The 14,305-nt window shown below is 41.1% G+C and overlaps 1 protein-coding gene across 1 annotated transcript; it reads left to right on the forward strand.

Annotated features, from left to right (window-relative positions):
* The first annotated feature begins 7,000 nt into the window (after positions 1-7,000).
* On the forward strand, positions 7,001-10,687 carry MANSC4 (MANSC domain containing 4). Its single transcript, XM_014879159.2, has 3 exons — positions 7,001-7,330; positions 8,720-8,854; positions 9,730-10,687. Exons 1-3 carry the CDS (start codon positions 7,102-7,104, stop codon positions 10,401-10,403), a joined length of 1,038 nt encoding a protein of 345 aa, XP_014734645.2. The 5' UTR covers positions 7,001-7,101; the 3' UTR covers positions 10,404-10,687.
* The last annotated feature ends 3,618 nt before the right edge of the window (positions 10,688-14,305 follow it).

The following is a 14,305-nucleotide window of genomic DNA, read 5'->3' on the forward strand; positions in this document are numbered from 1 at the left end:
GTGTTCCTCTTTCAGTCTTCCTCATTATTTAATTCTTATCCAAATTCTGCTTTCCTGTCTTCTGTTCTTAATGAAGCACCACAACATTTTGCTTTTTGAGTTTTTACACCTAGTTGAAGTTTAAGTATGAGCACTCAGCTGTTTCTTTTCTCTGCTTCAGGTTCAGCCTTCAAAAGATTATTGCACACGTCTCACCACCTCAGTAGGAGTCCAACCCTCAATTCCTTCTTGTCCTTTAATTCCCACAGACAGACACTTTAAGCAATTGTAATCATTATTACTTCCGAGGAAAACAGAGATCTCGTGTTTGGCATAGCCAGCAAGCTGTCCTGTTGGAATACAGCAGGATTGCCATCTTTAGACATCTGCTTTGGAGTCTCTTATGTTTCATGGATTCGTAAGTTAGCTCCTAATTGCTGACTGCTTTTTTTCCATGTAGTCAGATATGGTAAATTCAGCCTCAAAGTGTTGACACCACAGCCTAGGTGGAAGGAATATTTCTTCTCTGTCCCTATGTTGCCAGATGAGTCTATGCCTGCCACTCTGCCTGAGATTTCCAGTCCTTCTTCCTCACAGTCCATGAGGTTTGTTAATGAGCTGGGTCACTTCTGGCTTGTACTAGTGTTTTATTCCTGCCAGCAAACTTTCAAGGGCACCAACTCCCACAGCTTTCCTCAGGAACTCTCACATGCCCAAGAGGTCAGCAGTACTGAGTGGCCACTTTTACAAAAAACCAGTTTTTTACCCAGTTGTTTTTACTGGCTGATTGTCATCTCTCTGTGCTTTTTCCAGGCTCAGGGCTGGGCAGTTGTGCTAAGCCAGAGTGTGCTGACAGGGCACACTCATCAGTCAGCCTGTGTGATGTGCTTATAGAGTACTTACACTGCAAATGCACCAAGGCGAGGGCTACTCTGTTGTTCCACTTTTGTGGAGATAATTTTGTCTGTCTTCCACTCTTCTGGAATACTGGTTTATTCTAAGATCAATAATACATGCTATTATACTGGAATGAAAGAAAAGGCTTTGCTGTTTCACCAGCAATCATCTTGGTTGCACCTTAAGTGAATAAGAAATGTATTTTCCAGAGTTGGAACTCTACTTCTAGAGCTACAAAGCCAAAATGTGTAGTTCAGAGCCATAAAAGATTTGTATAGTCTTTGAAACAAGTATGAAGGACTATCTATCATCCTTCAAGAGCACGATGAAGCATCAAACGTGAAAACAATCACGGGAGATGTGAAATGAATTTATGATAAAAGAACATGCCCTGAAGAGCCAAGACACTCAGAGAGGAAGACAAGGGTAACTCTGCTCAGCATTTCAATACCTGTGTTCTAGACTTTGGCTCCTGGGGCAAAGTCTTCAAGCTGTTTTAACAGTTCACTCCTCTCTTTACCTAAAACAAATTGATACTAAGGAAAAAGGTTCTCAAGTGCTAACAAAGGGACTGTGCAGACACCAGGGAGTGTCAGTAAAGGCTCTCTTGCTCCAGGGTTGCATTGGCCATCTATGCTACATAATTTTTCCCTGTGTCTGGTGCCTGAACTATTTCCTTGTACATAATGTCTGAATTACTTCCAAGGCTGAAGAGAGATCACTCTTTTATTTTAAAAAGATGTGGAAATGAAGAAGTTTTTTTCAAACAGCGACTGCATTGTAACAGACCATTCAGCCATGACAGAGAATGTGAGCCTTTCTCTGCCTGGGCAAACATTTCTGTAGCCCTCTGACTTTCCCAACATAGCAAAAACAAGGAATCACAGAGACTCAGGAGGAGTTACTGCTACAAAGATAAAAAAAGTAAAGCCAGAGAGACACTGGATAACACTTGAGAACCAGAGAGTAACTCTGAATGTTCTGAAGAAAGGACCAGACTGAGTGAAAAAAACAGTGGAAAAATTGAATTCATTTCAGCCTTATTAGTCTAAAGTGTTAACTGGAACTGAATCTGGGGATATTTATAGTATCCATGCTATCTAATATAAAATATAAAGTGCCCCATTCTGCCCTCTGAGACTCCAGGGACTTGTACTGCACTGCCAGGGAACTGTGCATTGAGTAATAGTGGAATTATTCAAGACAGGAATTGGTCTTTTGGAAAGGATTTGCCAACTGCTGCCATTGTTCAGTATTTTCCCTGTCACAGGACACAAAGTAAGCAGCTGTGGAACATAGGAATTATCCTGCAGTATTTCAGCATTAAAACTGTCTGTGTTCTAAAGGATCTTGGCATTTCTGAGAGGAACTGACCAGAGCATAATTTTACTTCAGCTGAACTCTAGCAGTTGTGAAGGATGCTAAATAAAGGTAATTTATCTTTTCAGATTAGCAGCCAAACAAGGCACTTCTTACCCGGTGCTATTAGCAATGCTATTAAAAAACAAACAAACAAACAAACAAACAAACCCACTCTTATTTCTAGTAGCACTTGCTCAGATGTTATTCCCTAATATTTTCTGTTTATTTTTTCTGCTTTTAATGTGCTATTTATTTATTTCTTGCAATAAAGGTATGTTGCAGCACTACTGAAAAGATACTTGCAGTGGCATGTTTTTGAAAGCAGATTGTTTATTATCAAGTACTTATTGTCACATCTGAGTGATTAATATTAAAGTGTGTGGTCCTGAGCTCTCTCTGGGCAGCAAAAAGGCCATGCCAAGAGTCTGTGTGTAGTGGGCATTCTCTGTGGATCATGAGGAAGTCCAGGCACCAGAGAGCAGAGTGGAGGTGGAAGAGTGTAAATCCTTGCAATGGCTTTCCAACCTGGTCCATTTTTTACACCACAGACCAAGTAAGGAATTTCCTTGAAACTCCCTCAAGTGAAATGAATGTTCCCTAACAAAACCTGAATGAGGATCAGGCTGCTGGAGTGCTCTGCCTGCTTCTGTACCCCCTATTAGGGATGTTTGCTCTGCACAAAAGCATTGTGCATCCACAGCCAGGAATTTCTTGTGTGCAGCTGTGCCTGGAGGAGACTCAACTGGGTGCTTTTAAAACAGCAGATACGTTTTAATCCTGGTGCAGACAGGCAGAGCTGAATTTTAGTACATAATAACTAGGTAAGATGAATGGTAATCCACATGGAAGACTTCCACTCAGTATCCAGCTCTGTAAAATTCACCACAAGATTGAAACTCCATCCCCTTTGCCTAGTTCAAGTTCTGCTATAAATCAGCATATGTTCATTAGTGTTTGCTAAACATTGTGCCTTTTGTCATAAAACTTGGCTCAAGTTAATCTGCAATGCCACTAGATATATATTTGTATAAATCTAATCTGGCTAAGACTTGTGTTGCTCTTTGCTTGAACACACAGATCCCAGCCTTGGTGCAGAGGTTTGCCCACAATTAGTCAGAAGCCAAGCTCTGAGACAATCTCGGGGCCTGGCAACCCTCGGAAACAAGGGTTTAAAGAATAGTTTGCATGAAGCCCCAGGAAGAGAAACTGTAATATTTCACCTCTTTTTACCATGTTGCTGGGATGGGACTGAAACCAAAATCTTTGGATCCAATTGTCCCTAACCTCAAAGAAGGTCAGATTCATTAAAAATGTGATACATTGCTCCAAACCAAAACCTGACCACTAATAGCTATTTTTAACAAAACAGTTCTCTCAAAAAATGCTGTTTTATTGGATTTTAGATATTTTGCAAGAGCGTTTTGATTTCAAGGAAAATTTTAAAGGAGAAAGAAAGCAAGCACATTATTTGAATAATGTCAAAGACTTGGTTTGATTTTTTACATTTCATTATTTCATGATTTATAAAAATCTTTTATAACTTATAACTTAACAGAGTTACTGTGACATATTCTGAAATTATCAATATACTTGGCTGACTTAAAACTTTGACCTTACCACTACTATAATAAGGAGAAAATAAATACGTGTGCATATCTCAGAAAAATGATATAAAGATGATTTTAACACAGGCCTGAAATTCAGTTTACTTATGCAGAGCACAACACAGGCAGGGAACTTCATGCTGATGTCACATGGGATTATACTGCACATTTCATTAAATTCATTACTGACATTCATGGGAGGACTTGGGCAGGTTTATACCTCACCTGGGAAACTGCTTGGATCTCACTTCTCAGCTTGTCACCTTCCAAGTGCTCTGTCACACAATACCTGAAGAGAAGGACTCAGTGTAACCCATCGTTGACTTCCAGTGCCTGAAGGGAGCCCACAGGAGAGATGGGGAGAGACTCCTGGCAGGGGATGTAATGCAGGACAAGGGGGATGGCTTCACACTGACACAGAGCAGGGTTAGATTGGATATTGGGAAGAAATTGTTCCCTGTGAGGGTGGGGAGGCCCTGGCACAGGTTTCCCAGAGAAGCTGTGGCTGCCCCATCCCTGGCAGTGTTCCAGGCCAGGCTGGATGGGGCTCTGAGCAACCTGGGATAGTGGAAGGTGTCCCTGCCCATGGCAGGAGGGTGGAAATGGGTGAGCTTTGAGATCCCTTCCAACCCAAACCATTCCACAATTCTCCAACTAAATAGAACCTTTCTGATCTTTACATCTTCTGATAGAACCATATATTCCATAAAAGCTAAATACAGTTCCAAAAATCAAGACATGTATGTTACTTCATATGGAAAAAGTGTCTGCTTTTGTTTCTGTTTGGCAAAAAAAGAGTTAATGCCTGAATGAGCTGAATCCTTTGTGCTGGGAAGCTCCTGGATTGTGCCATTCTCACTGCCAGCCCAGGTGGGAAACTTCAGGGACTGTTTCTGATTATAAGAAGTATCATGAAAAAGATAATTTTGTTCAGTGAACCAGGTCCGTTTATATCTCTTTTACTGAAAGGCCTGTAAAAACATTCATATTCTCACAGGAAACAGCCCCCCCCCTGCCTTTTTGTTTTCCAGGAGAAAATGTGAGGAGTCGAATGAAAGGAGTTCCTAAATAACATGAAGTGCTGGTCTGGCACTGGCTGCAGACTCCCCCGTATCAGTGACAGCCTCTTGGTCCCTCTTTGCAGAGCACATGGAAAATCAGCTGCTGGTTTGCAGGTAAGACTTGGGGTTTCCTTCTTGCAGAATGTCTGTGAATTAAAATTTCAGCAATAATTTACATTTCCCATTGGAAAGTCAAAGTGAAATTAAGGGGAAGCTGACAGATGACAGTGAAATTTAACAGAAGTTTCCTGTTTTTAAAGGAAATTGCCTAAAACAGCCATTTATTTACTTGTTTCAATCACTTTATCTTTCATTAAAAATAAAGTTTCTCTGCAGCTATTTCTGCCCTTAAAATTTATTCATGAAAAGAGGAGGAGGAAAGAATGCTTGTAATCTCCTTGTTAAGTGCTTCCCTAAGTTATTCAGAGTCTTTCAGGTTTCTCTTCTTGGAGATACGGGAAGAGTAGGAGTGAGGAAACCAATCAGAAATCAACATTTTTGCATGCAAATCTTACAGAACAAAACAGATCTGAAATTCATACTAAATATAGGATGTGATGCCAAAATACAGGCATATATTTCAAAATTTTGAATGTGTTCCAAATCAAGTGATACCTTGGGAAATTTGGAAAGCTGAAACAAATATTTTAAAAAATACACTGTCAATAGTGCTTGTGGCAATTGTAGATAAATGTCTAAAAGTTTCCCTGTGCAATCCACTGAGTGCAAGCTATCAGGTATTTTAAAATGTTTTTAAGGTTATAAGTGCTGATTATCACAGAAATTAAAATATCAAACTACCAAAACTAAATAAAACAACACAAGTACCAAGAGCTGCTTTTCAGGAGAGAGGCTTGAAGAATTACCCACTTGCCCTCTTTCTAACAGTTTAATTCTTGTATTCCCACAACAGACATTTATTTGGAATCCTCCTAATTATAGTTCCAATTAATAAAATAATGCCTTGGCCTTGCTGTTGGATTAACAGGGATTAACCTGCTCTGTGCTTTTTCATCTTTCAGTGAGCTGGGTAAGGAACAAAATATTACACCTGTCAGTTAATTTCCAAACTGGGGGCCTAGTTGTGCAAAAACAAACATCATCTGTAACAACTAAAGAATTAAAATGAGTTTGAGGCTCTCCCCACTCCACGTAACTCATCTATACTTCATGTGGAAAGGAGGAAATTCTAATCTTGAAGGGTAAAAACAAAGTGTAAAATATTCTTATATATCGAACACCCAATTTTTATTGCAGATCATACTCCTACCTAACTCACTCAACCTCACTATATATTCTACTGGGTTTAAATCAACTTATCTATTGTAATATTTTAAAGCCTTTCTGTATGAAAAGTGTAACGTGGGAAGTGGGGATCAGACCTGGTCCTACTGAGGAACAAAACGTGGGAGTTTCAGCTTTCAGACCAGGTGCTTGAAAAATCATCTCTCTGTATGTCAGCTGTGTTTTCTTTCTGACAGGTTTTTCCTAGCAGAAAACCTTGTATGGACTGCTCAGTATTCTTAAATTTTATTAGGGGGAGAACATGTTCATAGCTTGAGTGGAGGTTCCAGCCCTTTCCAGTCAAAGAGAATTCATCTGGTTGTAGATCTTTGCAAATAAAATTGTATTATTCTTGCAATCGAAACAATGTAGGAAGGGGAACAGATCTCCACCTCCACCTCTGGCTGGAGGTTCATTTGTAAGCAAAGAAGGCAAATTTCTGCAGTCACCAGATAACTCAAAGTGTTCAGATCCTAGGCAGAGCTGTTTCTCTGTGCCGAGTGTAACAATGTTCCTGAACAAAGTGAGGTGGAACAATGTGCTGAGCTCGCTATTGTTCACCAGATCTCAAGGCTGCCTGTGTGGTTTGGACTGAGGACAAGAGACACAAGGAGGGGACCACAGAAACAAGTTCTCTGAATGACTAAAAACAACCTGTCCCTTTTGTGTGTGAAAACCCATCTCCAAATGATTAAGTTAGAGAGCAGCAGTAATAGCTGTTACAATCTTCTGTAGCTCACTAAATGTCTGTTTTCTTTCAGCAGCTGCCCCAACAGCACCATGGGCATTGTCTGGAGGAGACCCTGCCCTGGCTCACACCCCTGGCAGCATCCTCATCCCTCCAGGGATGGTCTCTGCAGTGCTGGGGCAGCCCTGGAGCAGAGGGGAGCTCCCTGAGGCTCTGCCACGGGGCCATGGCTCTGCTGGTGGCAGTGACACAAGCGCTGCTGCTTCTGGGTCTGGCTGGGGAGTCCCAGGGCCTCTGCTCGCCCACTGCCTTCTACAAGAACTGCTGGATCCGGCGCTTCCCAGGCGTCCTGGTGGACCTGCAGGAATCCCGGAGGAGGGGAGCCCAGCTGCTGAAGGGTTATGCAGAAACCTCCCCCCGGCAGTGCAGCAGAACCTGCTGCCTTCTGAGCAACGGTCAGTGCTTGTTGGCAAGGTCGTGGCACCCATTAAACCCCCCCATTTTGGGTAATGTTTATATAAACAGTCCTTCACTTGAAGAAGAAATAGAGGGGGTGGAAGGAGGATCTGTAAATTTTTTTTGAGGCAGGAAAGCAGAGGCACATTTTAACTGTTGCCCCATAAAAAGGAAATTGATAATCTGTATTTTTTTAGATGACTACACTAGGAACACATTAAAAGCTTAGAAATTTTAGATCTCTGTTACAAAGCTTGCAGGCACTACAACATTAAGAGAATAATCCTTCAGTATTCATCCCCATTTACTGTAAAGAACAACCAGTGACAGTGATTCCAACAGCATTCTCTTCATGGAGTATGGCATCAAACTAGGACATGGTGAGAGGGAGAGTGGAGGAGACACACAGTTTGTCCTTCTCTGAAATACAAAAATATTCATTTCTTTGGAGAATGCACTCTCTTATTCTGTATTAACACCATGCAAACCAGGTAACACTAGTTATAGCAATAAATGATAGCAGTTATTGAGCTGGCCACCCCTTTTCTCTAGCCTGGTAAACTCAGGCTCAGAGTAAAAATAAACAAAATCATTTGTTTGTCCTAAGCCTTGTACTTTCTCTGAATCACACTGCACTGGTACTCTCCAGGACTGTATTTTAGAAGGAGACATGAAGAGCATGTCTGTGGTGCCTAAATTTTCAAAACTCTCCAGACTGGAAATGGGTTTGTATATGGTTTTGGAGGATGAAAGTGAGGTACCAGTTACTAAAAAAAAGTCAATATAAATTTTGATGATATTTTGAATTATGAGCAAAAAAATAACCTTCACAACCTGACAGTGACATAAGTAACTTTCATCAGCAATCCTGGGAAGAATCGAATTCTGTCTTAAATAAAGTGAAGCAAGAAAAATTGCATACATTTCAGCAAGGTTGTTCCTATTTCAGCAATTAACTTTTTCTCAGATCCCCCCCATATGTGACTGGATACTTACAGAGATAATAAATGGTAACTTGAAATCTCCTTTTTATAATCATATATAGTCAAACAAAATTTGTAACAACCTTAACTAAAACAGAAACACTAGAGGGCATTTCGAAGGGCTTTAAATCAGTTATTTAATGAGATATGGAAGTAGAACTCATATGGCTGTTCTAGTCCAGATGTAAAATAAGAATATAAGTTCTCTTTTGATTGTATTCTCAATTAGTTTATATGATAATGAGAGAGCCACAGGATCTGGTCTCTCTTCCCACAGGATCTGGTCTCTCTTCCCACAGGATCTGGGCAAATATAATGAAATTCTGATGCTAAATAACATCATAACATACTAAATGCAGTGGTCATTCTACTGAGAAGCTCATCTTTGTTCTTTATGGGTTCCAGTCTCCTGCAATCTAGCAGTGTTCTATTATGGAGCCATTCATGAGAACAGGAACTGCCTGCACATGTCTTGCCCAGCTTTGGAAAGCTGCATTCTAAAGGCTGGAGTTGATGTCATTTTGTACAACATCACAACAGGTAATTAAGCATTTCATTTATAAAGGCTGAAAACAGCAGCTTTAGGAAATGTTAAAATGATACCAGATCAGCTGCTGTGCTAAATTTTCATTAATACACCTACTTCTGAAAATACTTACCCCCTTTCTTCCACTCAGTGAGAAAGGAGCTTGAAGATACACCCTGCTCTCAAGATTCATGCTCTGAGTACCTCATGACTCATGCTCTGAGTACTGTGCTTGGCCAAAATGCCCTCCCAGCTCTGAAAGACATAGAGGAGGCTGCCACTGCTCCCCATCCCTAGACCCAACCAGTAACAAGGCTGAACATTTATTTTCATTAGGGACATGCACCATGAGCACACAGCTAACACAGACAAACACATAAAGCAAACACACCAACACAGGGAGCACCAGCAGCCTCATCCTGCTTTTCCTGTTAGTGAAATACATAAATATGTGTGTATATATACACAATACAAAGTCCCCCAGCAGCTGGCCTGAAATGCTCTCAGTCTACCCAGTCTGGACCTCAGGGTGCCCAGTCTGGATCCCAGTCTCAACAGGGAGGCTTGAGCCCCAGAGTGCAGCCTCCCTCCAGTTGCTGGTGCAGACTGTCACCAGGAGCTTTCCTGGATTTCCCTACCCTCAGCAGACTTGATCCCACCCTTTCCTCACCTTTGGTTCCTTCCCTAAGTATCCCATAGTAAGTCGTGTGCAATCCCAAAATGCACATCCCTTGCATCTCATAAGGTGTCCCATAACCCAAGGCAGTGACACCTCCAATCCAAAAGTGCATTATTTGGGCACCCTGCCCTGCCTCTGTCTCCATGGATGCTTTTTGTGGGTGTGCAGATAAGCTTTTATCAATAAACTAACATTATCCTAATTTAATAGGGATTGATCCAGATCTTCTCATTTTTGAGAAATTGAAATCCCAAAAGCCAAATGCTCACTCCTCAGCGAGTAAATCTGAGAGACAGCACAGCAGAAGCACCCCTGAGTGGGGAAGATGCCAACATCACAATGCCACCACGTCAGGTTCTCCTCTGCTCCGAGCTGCACCTGCTGCCATGAGCCACGGCTTACCAGCAAACACTCCCACCCCTAGCTGGAGTCTGACAGTGCAGAGAACTGAAGGTACTGCCTTTTCCAGGGCAGAAACTTCCCCAGCAGACATTGCTATTGCTAAGAGGACAAGCAGCAGGTGGGTCACCAGCTCAGACAAGACTGCACACTCAGCTTTGAGCCCCAAGCCTGCTGAGGAGTTATCCCATGTGCCCACACCTCCTCGCCTGAACAGCAGCAAGCAACACCTCAATGAAACCAAAGGCTCCAGTGGGAGGAATTCCACATCAGATAACGAGGCAGCTGCCTGGGAAGCTGCAGCTTTGGGGGTTTGGCTGATTCCTGTTGTCCTCTGCTCGTCTCTCCTCTGCCTGTGCTGTTGCACTGCTGCCCTCACAGCTGGGCGCTGCAGCTACAGGAGGGGTCACTATAAACCCGTAAGGACAAGAACAACCATGTCCAGACAACATATAAAATATGCTCCTGTCAGAGGTAATCTCTGAAACACCACCCTGACTCTGGAACAAACAGGATTTTAAAACTGCACCCCGTACACCAGCTTACTTCTCTCACAGAACCAGTGATAACTTAGTTCAGAATATTTTAGTTATGATTTAATTCTCAGCAGATGAAGCACAACTCCCTGTCTCTTTAGGTAGGAAGCACTCACTCACGGCTCCCAGTGTTTGAGGCATTTTGGTTCATAATCTGTGATTAATGCCTGACAAACACTGTAACACTTTCCCCCAGGTTCAGTGCAGCTGCAGTGTTGGCATGTCTGTGTGGCAGAGAATTATTTAACTGGATAAGAAATCCTGTTATAATTATCTTTGTGCTTGTCTATTTGCTACCAAATGAATAAACATCCCATGTAATGCAGGAATACACAAGTGATTAATGAAATGATCTTTTTGTTTGAAATTGTCAAAATGATCATGTTTTCTGCCAAAGAAAGGCTAAACCTAAACTCAGAAACACTTGGTGAAGAACTAGGTATTTTTTGATTTTTGTATTTTGTATTTTTGTATTTTGATATTTGTATTTTTTGATGCCTTTCTTCAAGCTGAATATAGCCATTAATATTCTGCTTGTGTTCACTTTATAATCTCGAGTGCTGCCAAGAAGGAAATTCAAACTTCAAGACCTTGCAGCACTACATTCCAAATACAATTTCTCCAGAAAATCTGGGAATATACTAAAATTATTATTGCTTCATAGTTGTATGTAGCTTTTAGGATACAGAATTCACATGCAGGTAGCTTAATCTAATTTAGATTAGAAAAATTACCTCTCTTGACCTAAAGATTACGCCACAGTTTCAGCTGGAAAATGTGTTTCAGTTTTCTTAGCCTAGGGTTTTGCCAAGCATTGCTGAGTATTCTGTTATCTTCAATTACAGAGGCATACACAGTTCATGTTAGGATTAGTTCTTTAATACTTGGGATTTTTATTGGAATACCAACTTATTTTTTGCTTTTGAAGACAGGACAGTGCACAAGGTCTCCTCCCTATTTCAAAACCTATTTCAAAAAGTAGGGTTTGCAGTTTGAGACAGCAATATGGTAAAACAATGTCCCTCACTCATGAATGTATAATACTGCAAAGAACACATTTTTTATTTAATTAATGATTTAATCATGCATCAAGGATAGGGGAAGATGCTTAAATCTATAATGTATATATTTATGATTTATTGCTGAACTTGCCTGTCTAAGGAACTTAACTCTTACAGTATCAGTGTGGAAACAAACTGGGAATGTGGGTCATGACCTTTCTCCTCTGTACCATTAAGATATTACTGTTCTCAGATAAATATGACAGAGTTCAGCTGAAAACTGACAGGTTTTATCATATTGCAATCCCTTTCTTATCTGAGACTTGCAGTAATTTCATGTCCCCAAGTCCTTAAGTGTCCATTCTTCCAGTTCAGGCTGAGCTGTGCCCTGAGTGTCCCACAGAACATCTGCTGACAGCAAAATCAGTAGTGCCTCCAGCTTTTCTAACTCCTCTGTGCTATCACTGATCTTCCAGAGCAGCTTGAGTCAAGGAAAAAAAGAAAAGCTCATCTTATGGGGTGGATACAGCTATAAGATTTTTTTTTAATAGAGTAAGTCATAGGCAGTTAAACACTTGCCTTCAAAAAGGAGCGTTTTCACCTCCTTTCACTCTTAGAAAAGTAACTCCTTGTCTGCAGTAAGCCACAGTCATTCCTGGTTCCATTTTTTTTCATCTCCAGATTAGTGAGCATAGAGTGCACTTTAGAGCACCCTGATGCTCTGTGGAGTCTTACCCTCAATATGATGTTCTAGAGAACAATCATATCATGCAATTAGGACCTCAATTCTCACCAGAAAAAGAAATAGGAGACAAAGTGAAAATTTCTATCTGTCCCACAGGAAAATGCTTCTGGGACATCAGAAAATTATTGAAGCAATATTATGTTCTGAAGAGATTTCTTGTTTTGTTGGCAGAGAGATGGAAAAAAAACTGTGAGAAAAAAGGTTATATGAAGCACAATAGCAGAGCTATTTTATTATAGACTAAGAGAGTCACAAGAAAATAAATAAATACATTTTATGTATGAGGGAAAGCAAGAAATGGGTAGGAAGATGATTTTTCCAAACAGCTCATCCCTTTTTAAGCAACTGTCCCTTTATCCCTACCTTGTACTTGTAGCAACAGTGTGCCTGAAAACAGGGGAACAAAATGTCTTCAGAATGTTTACATAGAGGATAAAAAGAATGTTCCCACAGGTGTGCACAGAGGGATGCACACCTCAGTCATTTACATTGTAATGTACATGACACATTAATGACCAGTGCTAAAGATTATTGTGCTGCAGAGCTGCTTTAACATGTAAGTCTCTTAATTGCTTAACTCTTCAGTTTTTAAACTTCAGCACAGGATTCCAGAGAGATGGATGATGCAAAAGTATTATACAGTAAACTAGAGATGTGTAGTTTACTTCCTAAAAATATGTGCTGTATTTTACATCCTTGAGCTTGGGAAGACTCCCACAGGGGTTAAGATCCCAGTGTTCCAGGTATTCTGCACAGTCGCAGAGAAATATTGTCACCTTTAAAACCAAACAGGTTAGAGGGAGAAGCAGAAAAGCAGAGAGGAACATTCAAGAGCTCAAAATAGCATCCAAGCTGCCTTTTATGCTGCCCACTGCATTGCACAAGTTTTGTACTGTAACATAGAAACCATCAGTAAAAATCACAAGTGTGAGTTTTATCCCAACATTGCTCTTGGCCAATAGGGATCATGTTTTTAGGAAAGACACTTGGTGCTCAGGAGGCAGTGACCTGAAATTCTGCCTGTATTACTTGAAATATTTATAGGATGCAGGTTAGGATAAGTTTAACATTTATAGGATAAGTTAGGCTTCAACACTTCAGAGAGAAGTTGGGGAAGCCTGTGCATTTTAGGTTTTCCATCAATTAGCTGAGAAGCTAATGAAAAAAATCACTTTCCCTTGCTGTGCTGTCCTTTTGTGCTTGCGCTTCCCCAATTCCGGAGTCATTGGGGGTCTCTGATGAAGGCTTCCAAAATCTTCATCACACTTGAACTTTTCAACTTTGTCTCTGGAGCACGTGTCTTAGCCATTTGGGCACATTACAGACCTTGAGATTAGTTCTTGCTGGTTTAGGGTTTTGGATTTATCACTTATCACTGGTAGCCTTGCACCCCTCACCCTGTTTGCAAGTCCTGGCTCCGTTTATCACAAAGCAGTCTGCCTCTCCTCCCGATTTTTGCAAGCATAGTGAATGTCAGGCATTCCTCATTGCCTTGGTTTTTGATGAACTATTCCTTACTTTTCAATTCCCTGTCTCAGTACCAGACATTATTATTGGTGAGGTGAAATTGTTGTTTCAGCCATGACTTCCAGAGTTCTGCTTAGGTCTATTCTGTGAAAAGCAAAGGAAAACTGGGATGTCCTCTGCTGCAGAGGATTTTCTCAGGTGCTCTCACATGTCCTGAGTACAGGACAGCTCTGTGGAGAAAAGCAAACTTACGGGGCTTGGGGTTTCTTAAGACATTTTAGGGCCTTGTTCCTGTGCACACCACTTGGCTGCCCAGGCTGGCTCCTAGGGCAGCTCTCCTGCAGGCACTGACAAAGCTAATTAAGGAAACAGATTTCTCCTGTGCACATAACTAGAACCAAACTGCCTCTGGAACAGAGCCAGGCACAACTCCAGGCACCAGCCATACCATTCTCTCCAGTCAAACTGCACTTCCTCAGTCGTTTTCGTTTCATGGCTGTTCAGAGACGATTTGGAATTACACAGATGTCCCCATTTCAAATGGGAATTTTAAACATTACTCTCATTGTCCCTTGATAAAGGAGCAACTTGATAACAGCTGAAACTTTCCCCATATTAAGCTTCTGCTAAAACTTTAC

Source organism: Sturnus vulgaris, chromosome 5 (genome assembly GCF_052056855.1).
Source record: "Sturnus vulgaris isolate bStuVul1 chromosome 5, bStuVul1.hap1, whole genome shotgun sequence".
Lineage (NCBI taxonomy): Eukaryota > Metazoa > Chordata > Aves > Passeriformes > Sturnidae > Sturnus > Sturnus vulgaris.